Below are 15,487 nucleotides of genomic sequence, written 5' to 3'. Positions count from 1 at the left end.
GCAGCGCCACTAGATCTGTAACATAACAGACAATCCCTTCTTGCTAGTGAATTAGGAGGAAGGGAGCTCTGCAGCAGAAATGGCTGGGCTTTGGAGGTAGAAGCTTTCGAAAGCTACTGTACAGGAGGATCTAACTGCTCTGTGAAGATTTTATTTTTCACTGGAGGCACATTTTAATGAATACTCGTTAAACATTATATTTAATTATGAAATATATTAGGAATCCTAAAGTTGAACAGAACATAATGTATTTGGACAAAATAAGCCTTAAATCAGTCTAAAATGATTTTTGAAAACGGATCCAGTGAATTGCATTTTGGCGACCGATGCTCTTTTAAAGCTTTAGTTTGAGTGATCATTTTGCGATATGTGTTGCCTTCATTGTACTTGTCCATTCATTGTGTAACATGACTGTGCTCATTCTAAATGTCTGTGTGCTCCATGGCTTACTATTTCTTTTTCTTTTTCTCAGTGCTTCTGATTTTACCCATGACAACGAATTCTCTTCACTCTCCAAGATCATCTTACTCATCACACTCTACTCATCCACTTATCGTTACTATACCTGAAATATTCTTATAGAGCACCCTTCCTCTACCGTTTCTTCCCTTTTTAGATTTAGCTTCTTGCTTGCAAAATGTTCTATATCCTCTTATGTCGGTGTGGAAGATTTTAGTTTCCAGATGCACTGACCCTTTCAATTCATGGTTAAAAAGGAAAAAGCTACATAAAAATACATGAAAATAATACATTAATTACAAACTAATGTTAATACCATTCTCGGTCACTAGGTCTCCTTTTAGCGTAACGCTGCATATTCCATGTGGTCAATCATTCTATCATACCATAGTGCTAAGCATGATTCGTATTGTATAATTTATTTTTTGTTGTTTCATAATCCATTTCATTCAGGTCAGTGTACTGTTTTCCTCAGGTTATCCTACCATTCAAGTGGAACTGGAAACTCCCACTGGTTTGCGTTATGTGCCTCCTACCCCCCTCAACCAAGATGATTTCTTTAGCGATAATTCTAGTGTAGAGTCACCCCTTAGAACTCCTAGTAGACTGAGTGATGTGTTAGTAACTCAACAGGGAAATGGAGATATTTTAGCATCACCACCCATGGTGCTGGCAGAAGACACATCTCTAGATGACAGCAGACAAGACTATTTAATTTACTGTCCTTCTTATGAAACAGCCATTCATCGGGTGAAATTTGAAGATGTTAAGTTGCACGATGAACCCCTAAATGAGGGTAGCTACATCGAAGTTGACCAGTCTGTTCAATACAAACAACAAAAACTGATTGAAAGAGCAGAAAAGAGTGGCAAGCTTGAGAAAGACACATCTGGTCCTGAGGAGGAGATCACTGAAGAAAGGCTTAAATTACTGTTTAAGCATCTTCATCTTGAAGAGGTGGAGTCAGAGGAGATGACTGAGGAGAAGGTGCAGGCCATCCTTAAAAATGTTGAACAAGCAGAACAAGAGATGTCTTCAATTGCAGGTTGGCACACAGAAGCATCCAGCATTCATGTGGAACAAACGCCTGAGCGGAAACTCAATAGTGAACTGTTAGAGCGATTGGATGACAGGTATGTCCCAATTTACGTTCGCAAATGACAAAAAGATTCCTAGAGAAAATTATTTTATTGATGTGCCATATTATTTGTTGTAGAAAGGAAGAATAGAGCGCATACAATACACAACACTTACTGTACTGTCAAAGAGGGGCATGGTATTAGTGTATCTTGACGCCACCAGAAAGTCCTGGTGGAGTCAATAGTGACAGCTGGGTGACGCCTGCTGTACCTGATTGGCTGTACAGATGGTTCCCCTGCAGGTCCTGCCAAGCCACTTTCATTCACATGTTGGGCCTCTACTCCCGTCTCCCAGCCCTGAATCAAGGTCCTCGCTGCTGGTGTCACTCTGCCAGGCTCCCCAGATGTGCATTTCCGGAATCCTGGCCTCTCTCCCATGCTCGTCGGCTTCCCTCCTGCTGCTGCTTATTTCTCCGCCGGCTGTGCCGTCCCACCTCAGCTCCCTGGGTGTGCCCCACTGTCGGCGGTGCGGCTCCTCATGCAGGGCAGCACAGATGGCGTTCGGCACATCAATGCGCTGCTAGAATTCCTGCGGCTTCTGAAGCACAGTGAGAGAAGCGTGATGGTGAGCGGCGGTGGAGGACATGGTGAGTGGCGGTTGCCTGCATTGCGGGGAGCACATGGTAAGCGGCGGTTGCCTGCATTGGGGCAGGACATGGTGAGCGGCGCTGGGGTGGCTGAAGCTGTGCCGTCGAAGGCACCAGTCGAAGCCGGCAGTCTATTGGAGCGCTGCTCCAGTCGCCGCGTGCCGAGTACCGCAGTAAGAGTAGGAGGACGACAGCAGGGGGCCCTTACAGCGCAGGGGGGACAGTCACTCGTGGTCTCAGGGAGGCCACAGAAGCGGGGAACAGTCAGTGACAGCCAACGGCGGCAGTGGTGGCTGACAACAATGCATTCTAGAACCTTCCAGGACCTTGTATTCTTGCACCAATTGAGAGCTAGGGGTGTGACAAGGGCATTCCTCCTGTCAAACCTCTAGCTTCCAGTGGCGTCAAGATACACTAATACTGAGGGGCACTTACTGGGTTTGTGCAAGTTGGGGCATGACCACCTTTTGTGAAGCTAGCCTAAAGCTTAATTTCTACATATTCTTCAATGATTTTTAAGTACAATGTTGAAGGGTTATTGTAATCTTGAACATTTATCACCTATCTGTGCGTATTCGATGTATAACGCATATAATGAGATAGGAGAGATGATTCAACTGTTGGGAACTGGGCAGTTGCTAGAACAGTGGCCCCTTCCAATCAGGACATCCATATTGACAGGATTTTGTGTGGGAGTTGTTCAAGTGTGTGCGATGACACTCCATTCAGTCCTATGAAAGGTACAGGAAATGGCAACTTGAAAGTGGCCCTGCTAGTGGAGAGATGGTAGACTGAGGTTCTCAATCTAATTACCTATGCCTGGCATACCCTTCTAACGCAAAAATTAACTAAATGTACAAACTTCTGTTAAACGTTGATAGTACTTGATCAAGTAGCAATCAATCAAAAAATAATATAAATGATGGTTGGTAAATGAGAAGACAGTTTACAACCTTGTAATGCTACAACATTTGTACATAAAGGGGTTTTCCCATTAAATACATTTATCCTCTATCTACAGCATAGGAGTCGTCTGATTGCTGGGAGACAGATCCTTGGGGTCTCCAAAGATCCCGAGATGGCACATTTAAATACACCATATGACCACCACTCCTTTGACTACTTTGGGATGGAGGGAGATTGTTAAGTACATTGATTTCTGCGTATCCCATAAAAGTAAATGGAGCCTCGGTGATCGTGTGCACCGCTATTAAAATTCGCTTGGGGCATTAGAGTGTGACAATCTTGTGATCGCTGGGCTTCCCAGCAATTGGTCCCCAAGCAACCACCTATTCTGTGAGTAGGGAATAAATATTTTGAATGTAAAAACCCCTTTAAAAAAAGAATCCCAATTAAAAATCTTGTCTGTGAATTCCATTCCCCTCACTCTCGTCAAATAGTCATTCTAATACAAGGTGTCACCGTTCATACGTATTAAACTACATGCAATGACGTTTCTGTCGCAGTATGGCGTAGTAAATCTTATTTACTTTGTTTACAATTTTGTAGCCATGAGTCAATTACCTCATATCTCAAGGGAGAAGTAGGAAGACTTGGATCTAATGTTAGTCCTTCTGAGTCCGTAACAGAAGGTAAGACGACTTCCAGTGGTCCAGAGAGAGAACCTGTGAAACTGAACGAAAAACAGAAACCAAAAACACTCCATGGCAAAGTGGAACAGACAACACCATCAACGGGACATCAGAAGTCATCAGAGATAACAAGCAAGTCAATAACAGTAGAGCATAAGAGCTCATTGCCTATTAGTGCAAAACGGACTGGCTTGGAAGAAGGAAAATCCAAGCCTTCAGCCCATGCAGAAGAAGGAACATCGTCCGAGAAGGTACAGTTCAATGTTGTTGTTGTATAGCTAGTGAGTGCTGGTAAACTTTGTGTCTGACCGAATGCACAAGTGACAAAATATTGCAAACATGGATACCTAAAAAAGTGTTGCAATGTAGACTTGTTTATGACAACAGATTGAGAACTGCGCTCATGACTTACCTTTTAACCCAAGCATATGTACACCGCTAGGTTAGATACATAGCAGTATGGCAACCTACAGAAAAAGTTGAATAACTTTGTAAACCCTTCACTTTTTATACTATTCCCGAGGTGTATACAGTCGTCCCTCAGCATACAAAATTAACTGTACGTTGAAACCCACAGTCTATAGAAAACTGGTAACTGGTTCCAAAGTCCCAAAATGTCACCCAAAAGTAATAGAAAATAAAGAATAAAGAAAAGTAAGCAGATAACTAATACTTGTAAAGCAAGTCCTTACATATATATTATGTACATATACAGCATATATATTGCTGGAAGCTGTAAATCACTTTCTATGCAGAGAACAGGAGCTTCTCCTGTACAGTACATACACATACCAGAAATGTAACATGGTGCTGCCCTCACCTGGTGTACAAAGTTAATGCTCATTTTGGCACACGTAAATAGCACCTGTAGTACTGTTTTATACTACAGAGAGGAGCTACTAGACAGCCAGCCAATGAATGTACTTCAGTAATACAAGCAGTTTACCAATGAAATGCCCAAGCTGATTGGTTGGATTTTCCAGAACTCTACACGTGCTGCAGATCTGGACTGTCTGTGACATTGTAATCCAAATTATTGGTTCCAAATCACAGTAGCCGAGAAAAAGACACTGTATATTCAAAATACTGTATCCTGAGGCCGTTGTAACTTGAGGGATCATTGTATAACAGTGCAAATTTGCATTCTGAATTGTTCATGTTGGTATGGGAACTACTCGCCAGCTTGTTAACGGTCACAACTCTCAGCTCAGCTCCTAAAGTTACAGTTTCTTACATCAGATTACAGTGCCTCATGATTAGACTCTCCAGAGCAGTGGTTCCCAAACTTTTTCAGCCATGGAGCCCTTTTTGAAGGAAAAGATTCTAGTAGAGCCCCAAAGCAGTACGGAGGGTGTGGTCAGCCACTGTAAATTCTGCAGAAAATCTGCCCCATGTAGTAATAATGATCCCCTATACTGGTGGCTCCAGTAGTAATAGTGACCCCCTAAATGAGCCCCAGTAGTAATGCCATTCCCTATTATACTGGCCCCAGTAGTAAGTGTCCCTTATATTGGCCACATTAGTAATAGTGTCCCCCACAGTGGCCTCAGTAACAATGGTGACCCCAATAGTAGCTCCAGTAGTAGTAGCGTCCCCTATATTAGCCCCAATAATAATATGGCACACCCAGTAGTAATAGCATAAATGGCTGCAGCAGTAAGGGGTTAAAAACCTAATTTCTTAGCCTGTAGTACATAAGGCCTAGACAGTACATTTTGCACCCCCAGGCTGTGGTCCGAGACGTCTTCCTTCCTCTTCACCTGTTCTACCATGCTGACTGCTATAGGTGCACTCTTGAAGGTCGGCTCTGTATGGGGCTCTATGGCTGGCACTGTAATGGAGCCAATGTTGCTGCCTGCTCTGGTAGCACTGCAGTACAAACAAATGCAACACATATATATGTCCCCATTCGCTGCTTGTATGAAATGTGCAGGGAGATACAGAAACGTAATGCACCAGCTGTTAACTATTGTAATGTGCAGTCAGCTAGTACAAGCTGAACAATGCCCATTATCACTACGAACGAGGTCCAGTGTGGAGACAAATCTTGACGGAGTGAAGAAGAATTAATGGGTGCTGGCTTAGATGCTTTTCACGTTTTTCTTGAGAAGCGGTCACACACACTGCATTCACAACTACTAACCACTAAAGACAACGATGTCACTCGAAGACTCAAATGTCATTTTGTTTGGGCTTCGTAGATAAAAATATTTCTTTTCCTTTTAAGTTTTCTGGTAAAACTTGCCTAAAATGCATTTATCAGGATTCTAGTGACAGTGAATGTGACAGTGAGTCAAGCTCAGATGAGAAACGAAGAATCACTACCAAAATCACTCGTCGACGGCTGATCTACAAGGTATCGAGTGCAGATGGCCCCTGGCACTGGCTCCAGCATGAGTTTTTGGCTCTGATAGCTTGGATTTTTTTGCTGTTTTCAGATTTCTTTACAAGCATGTTGTAACAATGTAGACCCTGACCAACTAAGGCTTTGTAATGCATACATCCCTGGCCAGGCTCCCTGATATATGCAGGCTTTAAACTTTTTTTATTTTCTTTTCTGCTCCATTGTATTACAGATGATTTATCAATCGGTTATCAAAAAACATTTTCTATTGACTTTAGTCATCGTGAAATATATCCTACACATAGAGTTCATCCCATTCCAATGGTACATACATAATAAGAACATACAGAGTATAATAGGAGCCGTGCCGTTGAACATAGTATCTGGCATATGTTGGAACTTGTAACTTTGGCATGGAGCAGAATGTGGTGCTTTACGACTTTCAGGAATCATGGGCAATGAGTGAACACATCCGTTTTGGGATAGGAAATGATTAGACTACTTCCGAAATTGGTGAGACAATCATTCTTGCCCTTTGGATTCCTTATTAAGTTGCTCTGCTTAGGACCTACAAGAAGGCTTCCAACCAGTGATCTCTCTCTGCGATACAAAGAGCTGCTTCCTTCTGCCTTCATTCCTCCGCTTCGGTTTGGTTTATAGGTGGTTTCTCCTTTTTGAGCATGGATAGCAGAAACCAGATCTATCAGCATCTGAACCTTCACTTCTGTGCATGTTTGTGTGGCGGTAGGATGCTCTGTGGAGTGAAGGACGAAAATCTATCACAACTTAGAAACCAAATGGGCTAACACAACATTGAACATTGTTTATTCCAATGGCGGAAATATTAATTGCTCATGACTGTAGTGTAAACAGTTTGTAAAATGTACAGTTTTGGGTTACGTTCAGATTGTATTTTTGGCCTCTGTCTAACATACTTGCCTGGAAAACTCCCGACATATATTTTAAACAGAGGTTGTAGCAGATGACTAAAGGTGGCACCCATCATCCATCCATAGGCTGTAATGACATCCGCTTAATGGATACTGTACACCATGAAAAATTTAGGACGTACATTTAGAAGATGCCTGTGACTGTTACCATGCACAGGCGTCTGTAAACCACAAGTATGTTGTAGACCAGGAAGCGATGGCATATACTTGCTAAATGGCATCATGTTCCACAGTAAAGAATTCTCAAAAATTGGGAAAAAGTTAATTTTGTTTCCAGACACCACAACACGCTTGTCCCATGGACTACATCTGGTATAGAAGCTTGGTCCTATTTAGTACTCAGCTGCAATACCAGGCACAGCCCATGGACAAGAGTGCTGCTTTTTCAGGAAGCAAAGCAAACCTTATTTTTTTTCTCCTTTCATTATAGGCTTCTTTAAACTTGAGGACCTATCCTTAAAAGAGTTATCCAAAAAGAGAAAAACTTACCCAATCCAGTCTGGCACGGCCCACTACTCTGTCTCTGTGTTGGCCATGGCAGAGAAAGAGATTGGCTTAGGGTCCTTTTAGACAAAGCGATTCTCATATGAACAAGCAAGTGACGTCACCAGTTGGCTCGCTTGCTCTTGTGTAGCCTATTTATATAGGCTGATACATTGTTGGCTCATTCAAACAAAAATCGTTCAGTCCTATACATTTGCTGTATAAGTGAATGAGAGGGACTAAATAAGAGCTGCTTACTAGAGATGAACGAGCGTACTCGTTAAGGGAAACTACTCAAGCGAGTATCCCCATTTTCAAGTACATGTCCGCTTACCCAAAAAGATTTGGGGGCGGCGGGAGAGAATGGGGCGGGGGGGGGGGGAGATCTTCTCCCCCCCCCCCCCCCCCCCCCTCCCCTCTGCTCCCCCTGCTCACTCCCGCAACTCACCGCTCACCCCCGCTGGCCCCCGAATCTTTTCAGGCAAGCAGGCAGGTATTAGAAAATGGGGATACTCGCCCGAGTAATTTCCCTTAATGAGTACGCTCGCTCATCTCTACTGCTTACACCAAACGATCAGTGATCGGCCCAATGATGATTTTTCTGCCCGCATAAAATGAATGACGAACGAACAGCGAACGATTTTTGTTCAGTTGTTGGATCACGCTTTGACCAAGTGATTATTGTTCACTTTCGCTCTTTGAATGATACTTCTTAAAGCACCCCTAGTTATTGACATTATCCACTGCATTGGGACTGGATCGGGTACGTTTTTCTCTCTCTGGATAACCCCTTTTAACAAAGCTGCAATACCACGCAAGGGCTCTACTAAATATATGGCATGGTGCATTATGGGCCAGTGTAGACAACAAAGGGGACACTGCACTGCCAGGAATGCTGTAGCCCTTTAGTGTTATACCCTAGTGTTCTCATATTGATAACCCATGCTAAGAATAAGCCATCAATTTTAAACAACCTTAAGTATGGAGAGTGGTGCCGTTTCTGGAGTGTAAGTTATTTTGACCAATCACCATTGACCTGAGGGTTGCTGATTGGATATCTAAAAGTTATGATCAAATTGGAGAAGCTGTTAATTACAGCTTCACGCTGATCAGCAGGAATATTGTAATGAGAAGAGAACTGCTCATCCAGCCTGATATCCCAACATCACTTATAAATGTCTACTAATCACTTATTGAACATTATTATGTGACCCCCCCCCCCATTCACCACAATAGGCAAATCGCCTGACAATTGCTGTAACAGATCTGCTATGAATGCCTTGTAGAGCGGAGGACGCTTGAATTAGCCGTAGATGAAATGTAATAATGTGTTTGTTTTCATTAAACGTTCCTTAACACCAGTTTCGCCCACTCGTCGCATGGTTCCCAAAGGCTTGTTTTGTTCTCCTCCTACCTTGCATGCTTGGCGTGCTGCGTTTAGAAATTAAGATTGATGTGTGATTGATGTAATAATCTGACACTCTCTAGGGGGAGGAAGTTAAAAACATTCCCGGTGAATCTGTTACTGAAGAACAATACACAGATGAAGAAGGCAACATTATCACCAGAAAAGTAATTTTTTTTTCTCTATGTCCTAGTTTGGGAAGAATTCCCATATTCGACTTTTTATGGTGTGAGTTTTTGAATTTTCAACACCGTGCAAAGTCAATGTTCCCGCTTCTCGTAGGTGACACGAAAAGTCGTGAGACGGGTTGTGGTTTCACAAGAGAAAAAAGATGGTGAAACTGTAACGGTTGGGGCAAGTAATTGTTTGCTGTGCTGATACGTGTGCCTTGCCGTGTGCTGGGTTTGATGTTTTAGGATGAGCAACCAGTTTGGTTTGTACATAATATTGTGTATTTACATGTGACATAAAGGGTCTTTTGAACACCATAAATTACGCTATGGTGCTCAAAGCTGAGGGAACGGGGAATCCGAAGGGGTATATTTTATACTCGTCCGGTCTCTCGTTCCCACATTATGTCCGCACAAACTTGGTGCACTCTCACTAACAGAGTCTTTTCAAATGGCTCTGTATGCGCACTCTCCTGTTCATCTCTATGGGAGAGCAGGCGCACAGAACCATCTCAAAAGGAGTCACTCTGAGCGCCAGGTTCGTAGGGATGCGTACCGGATCAGTATAAAACTTACCTCCCAGACTTCCTGTTCCCTCACCATAAAATAGTTTATGCTCATTAAAGGTGCTGTCAGAGGTCTTTAAAGTGATTCTCTGGTTTTGGGACAGAATTTTGTCCTGGTGCCAGAGGGGACAGGTCTATTAATTGCTGTTGATCTTCTGTGCTGGTGGCCTTCTGATTCACTGATACCAGGTACTGTTTTCAGGCATCCAAGATGGTCAATGCAATCTTCAGACTACCTAATCCTGACTTGGGTTAAACTACCAATACTTACTCTTTCATTGACCAACACTGATCATGTGATCAGTGTTGGCCAATCAAAAAGCAGTGCACAGTATGTATTAGGTAGCTAGAAAATTGCAATGACCACCTTGGAAAGCTGAATGAAGGATCCCAAACTGGCGGATTAGAGGGACTTTGGTAAAGAAGAACAACAGGAGGTAATATATCTCCCTGGTCCCAGGACAGAACTTTTCTAAGGACTGAAGGATTTCTTTAATTTTGTCACAATTATCGCACAATCCTGGCCAAAAGCCACTATAGTTTTATAAAAAATAACGTTTTTTTCCAAAATTGCTGCAATTTTGCAATAATCACAGCAGGAGAAGCCTTAAAATCACCAAGTGTGAATATATACTCTTTTGTGGGTTTTTGGATTTGTTACCATAAACCCATTTGTGTAGTGCAGACATCCTGCAGATATACAGAACTACTCCTACAGAACCAATGATCTCTCTTATAACTGCTGAGTACAGAAGGAGTTACGTCTATGCTGGTAATGGCCCTTTATACAGTCCTTATAATAACACTGTGGTCTTGTGCAAATATAAGTTCACCTACTTTCAAAAGCAGACATATATTTGTAACTGCACAAAGACCCTCTATAGCCAATGAGACGGACTCCTACCACCAAGACAAAAATCAGTGTTTTCTTCAGCCTACTACACTGCATGCAAGTACTGCACTAATAGGTCCCTCATTCCCATTAATTAGCAGATGAGAGCAAGACCACCAAACTCTACCTGCACAAGAGCCCTCTAATAACTACACTATAACCTATGTCATACATTAAGTTTAACATTTGAATGCACCTATAAAGTATTAAATATGGAATAATATAGGTCTATAGAAATCTAGAAATGCTCCAGACTCCAGCTAGTTCCAGGAGATGACCTATGCATGCAGTGGTAGGTTGCAGCAGGGCCATTAGGTAAGTATTCCCAGTTAACTTGTGTATATGTTCCATGATGGAGTTTTGTGTGGAATTTGTCTGTGATAATATTTAGGCAACTTTTGGGTAATACTTGGTTCATATTCAAGTTTTAGGCAATGTAACACACTTAACTTATTGAATGAAGTTGGTTGTCTTACGTTTTGCTGCATTAATACTTTGTGTCAGAATTGCATTTGCTTTAGTTCTACTAACAGTTCAAAGTATAAAATCGAATTCCACCAAAATACAGCTATACAGATGTAGCAAAATTTAACTTGACTGTGATAACTTGCTCTGACGAGTTCTTAGTGCAAGCCAGTGAAAAGCCATTATCTTAACAAAAAACTGTTAAAAAGTTATTGAAAGGGTAAATAAATTGCGGCACAGAAAGTTAGGCTGTTAAGAGTCGACTTTGCTACATTTGAAGTGTTACAAGGCTTCTCATTCAGGGTTGACTTTGACCCCTTCAGAAAAGCTCTGGACAGCCCACTGAGTGGGGCGCGCCCTCTACAGTCACTGATTTAGGTCATTGATATTTGATCTCCTGCCCATAGGTATTGGGTGGAACTACAGTATAAATATGTTGGTATTAATACTTGATTTTCAGATTTGAACAAAATGTAAGGAATTGAAGTAAATCACTTCATTGGAATGATCTATAACAATCCTCATTCATTTATTCTCTAGAATGACGGCCATAAAGTGAAGACCAAGAAGGAAGTCAGGCACATTGAGAAGAAAACGTATTCTTAATACCATAGCGATTCAGGTCAGTTGTGTTTGTAAGATTTTTTCTGAAGGACTCAATGATTTTGAATCATTGTAGATATGACGATGCAATATTACAGAATAGGCAGGGCTGGAAGCTGTGACCCTGCAGGAGCACCAGAGCTCAAATTATATGCTTGATGTTCTCAGTGTTGGCCCAAAGTTAAAAGCCTTGGTTAAATGTTCATTGCTAAACACCATATTACTGTATGAACCCAACATAATGCAAAAAATACCGCTAGAAAGCATATCCAAAGCAAAGTAAAATAAATGTATGCAGGTGCTCCTTACTGTGGCTGCAGTGCAGAAGCAAGCAATCACAAGATGTGTAATGGCACTGCAAGCAGTAAGAAAAAAGCCAACAGTCAATATAAATGGACAAATGAACCAGACATCCGGAAGTTCAGGGAGATGAGGAGGAGGAGGGTGGAAGGATGCACTTGCACAATGTAGGTACAATTGCAAAGGCAACCAAATGACACACGGCAAATGTTGTGCGTAAAGGGCCATTTACACAGGATGATCATTGCTCAAAATTTGTTTGAATGAACACAATTAAGCGATAATCATCCCATGTACTTGTACAATAAATCGTTTACTATTCATTCACTTCTCATTTCTGCTGACTTTCAGTCAGGATGAAAAACATTGCTGGATTGCTGGCTTCTCACTGAGCGTAAACGCTCCACGCTCAATGCTTCACATAGAATGTGAAGCATTGAGCAAGAAGTCAGCGATCCAGTGGTGAACAGTCTGTCTAAACACTCAGCACGAGCACCAACGACCTTAGCAGTGATTTTAGCGCTCCTGTGGTCGTTTAGACAACTGTTAGCCCATCTAAATAGGACATTAGCATACTGAACACAGCCTTGTGCCATTGGCAACCAAACCACCCAGCTATGCTCAACATAAGATCAGGTAAGAAAATGGAGGCAGTAGCTCTTCATTCTAAAAGTAACCATTGGCCAGCATGGCATTTTTAGATGGATTTCCCCTTTTAAGCCTCATTTATCAAAATTGTCCAGCACAATTTCTTAAACTGCTCTGAAAAACTGAAAACTGCCCATTTATTTATAGCTATGACTCTGAGCAACAAGGTCACCTTCCCTGTTAGTCCACTGTCTGTCGATTCTCTAGGAGATATCAGCAGCAAGAATTACAGCTGAAAGAACAGCAAAGTGATTTCAGGCTGTTTGTAAATGCTTGGCATGGGTGCAGGCAAAGCAGCCAGCAAATCGCAGCTAGATTATACAAATGACACTCCATAAACCTCCTATGTGTGGGACTGGGTATTGGAGTCCCATAGGAGAATAAACCTTTTCAGGGATCTCCCATAGTAATAAGTTAGCGTGTTTGGATAAATGAGGTTTATTGTGTTGTAGTAATCTCCCCTTCGGTATGGTGGTGACACTCCCATAGTACTGGACTACTCATTCTTAGTTGAGTCCCTTTTGCTACAAGTACACAAGTAATTTTCCAAGGGCTAATTAGGCTTTCTTCACACTAGCATTAATTTGGGCAGTTCTGTTGTGCTTTTTGGTATTTTTTTATTGCCGAAATACTGCAGTCTGCCTGCAATCAAAAATACTTAAACTTCGACAAACCCATCATCAATGGTGCTATCAAAATTCTGTACTGTAACTAGAGATGAGCGAGTAGTGCCTTAGCCGAGTATCTCCCCGCTCATCTGTAAAGATTCGGCTGCCGGCGCAGGTGACAGGTGAGTTGCAGCGGTGAGCGGGGGGGAGTGGGGGAGAGAAAGATCTCCCCTCCGTTCCTCCCCGCCGCTCCCCACCCCCCGAATCTTTAGAAACGAGCGGGAGGATACTCGGCTAAGGCACTACTCGCTCGAGTAATGTGCCTTAACGAGTATACTCGCTCATCTCTAACTGTAACCGTTTGAAAAATGCATCCAGCATCGCTTTCCCGAATAGAATGGATGACCATAAAACTCTTTCTTGTCTCGTTTTCTACAGGTTGAATGGTTACTGCCAGTATTGAAAAGAAAAAAACATATATAATTAGTGGAGAACACTGAAAAACAAACAAAAAAGTGTGTGTTTGCCGCTTCCACACATTAACCGCATGGGTTTTTTTTATGCAAGAAACCTTTATTTTAGCATGAGCCAATTATACAGAGCATGGGATATCACCTTCATTCGGATGGGGTCAAGGAGTGTGTAGTTTACAATGCAGTGTACATATTAAATACCATGCTGTGAATGCCATCTCTTCAAGCGTCCGGATTTTCCCGGCAAACGGAACACCGCCGATAGACGATGACTTTGGATGGACTTGTGAAAGACACAAATAATCACTAAATAAAGCAAACAGTTCGCCTTATTTTACATGTACCCTAAAAAACTTGGGTCTGAAACGCTCTGGATTTTCTTTTATAAATCATCAACGGATTTGCTGTAAATAAGTGACACTTGTATAAAACTCTAACAAGACTACAATTGATGTTAATAATGCACCACCGGGTAACTACTTACCAACCGAAGATCACTCACATATCCATATAACCTGCTAGGTGTCTGACAATACTTCACCGACGGGGTATATACTTGGGTGCGTCTTCACGAAATCTTGTATATTATCAATTCAATTGTTTGTATATGAAAAAAAAAATAAAAAGAAAACAAAAGCCAAGCAGATTTTACACAAAAATTTCTTTAATTCTGCTGCAAAACTGTAACGATACACAAGAAAACAGGGACTTCTGCTATCCCGAATCATTTTTTTCTTCAGATGAAGTAATATTTTTGGTGCATGTATCACTCACTTTACGTTGATTTAGCCTTGGTTCGACTTTTTTGCAAAAAAGCTACACTAGAACACAACCGAACATCCGAGCTATCCACACGGGCCCTTTATTTAATCGTATTGCTGTTGCCAACCTCTCATGAACTTTAAGAAGAAAACTAATATATTGTACGGTAGTGCGTAGTTACAGGCACTCACTGTATTGCTTTTTTTTCAAGGGGTGGGGGGTAATGGCTTCAGGTTTTTTCGAGATGAAGTTGTGCTTAAGCAAAGCACAAAAAGAAACTGAAAAGGAACAATTAGATCTTAGGCAGGCAGCACGATGTAAAGTCCTTACTGTATTGTGTACTGGCTATAAAGATGTAGACTCTTTTTCAGTAAAAGCCAATCATCTGTATTCATTCTAGCAGTGTAATATTAGGTTGTTAATGCTGCTGTGTTTTAAAAGGGCATTTTTATTTTTTGGGTTTTTTGGTGAAATCTTTTCATTTGTTGATTATATTCATATGGAGACAGCATTCATTGATAATAGCTCTAATAACAATGTATGAAATCAAACACTGGATGAGCTAGTTGATTATTTAAAACAAAAATAAATTGTGTTTAAAACTGTCCCGGGTTATTATTTATGTAGATTAGAAATGTTTTTGGAATTGTGTGTTTTTGTTTTTTTTTGTTGTTTTTTTTAGGCTGGACTCAGACGAACGTATATTGGCTGGGTTTTCACGCCGAGCCGATATACGGTGTCCTCATCTGCGGGGGGGGGGGATGGAAGAGCCAGGAGCAGGAACTGAGCTCCCGCCCCCTCTCCGCCCCTCTGCACTATTTGCAATGAAAGGAGGTGGGACGGGGCGGGGCCAAATTACGAGAATTAGCCCCGCCCCAGTCCCGGCTCTCCTCATTGCAAATAGTGCAGAGGGGCGGAGAGGGGGCGGGAGCTCAGAGCACTGCTCCTGGCTCTTCCATCCTCCCCCCCCCCCCCTGCAGAGAGAGACGACGTATATCGGCTGGGTGTGAAAACCGAGCCGATATACGGTCGTCTGAATCC

General features: G+C 42.1%; 1 protein-coding gene across 6 annotated transcripts in view; it reads left to right on the top strand.

Moving 5' to 3' along the window:
- Positions 1–15,051, top strand: part of ANK3 (ankyrin 3) — a 331,375-nt gene extending 316,324 nt beyond the window's left edge. For 5 of the 6 annotated variants that reach the window (XM_066600799.1, XM_066600801.1, XM_066600798.1 and 2 more), the window contains 7 exons: positions 935–1,592; positions 3,695–4,028; positions 6,005–6,133; positions 9,043–9,126; positions 9,242–9,313; positions 11,593–11,674; positions 13,650–15,051. In XM_066600799.1, the coding sequence (XP_066456896.1) occupies positions 935–1,592; positions 3,695–4,028; positions 6,005–6,133; positions 9,043–9,126; positions 9,242–9,313; positions 11,593–11,658 (1,343 nt within the window). In that variant the 3' untranslated portion in view covers positions 11,659–11,674; positions 13,650–15,051. The remainder of the gene's footprint in view (positions 1–934; positions 1,593–3,694; positions 4,029–6,004; positions 6,134–9,042; positions 9,127–9,241; positions 9,314–11,592; positions 11,675–13,649) is intronic. The other variant, XM_066600797.1, reaches the window with a different exon arrangement.
- The last annotated feature ends 436 nt before the right edge of the window (positions 15,052–15,487 follow it).

The sequence above is a fragment of the Eleutherodactylus coqui genome, chromosome 4 (genome assembly GCF_035609145.1).
Source record: "Eleutherodactylus coqui strain aEleCoq1 chromosome 4, aEleCoq1.hap1, whole genome shotgun sequence".
NCBI classification, from domain to species: domain Eukaryota; kingdom Metazoa; phylum Chordata; class Amphibia; order Anura; family Eleutherodactylidae; genus Eleutherodactylus; species Eleutherodactylus coqui.
Note: the sequence above shows the minus strand (reverse complement) of the source record. Positions and strands in the feature narration are given on the sequence as shown.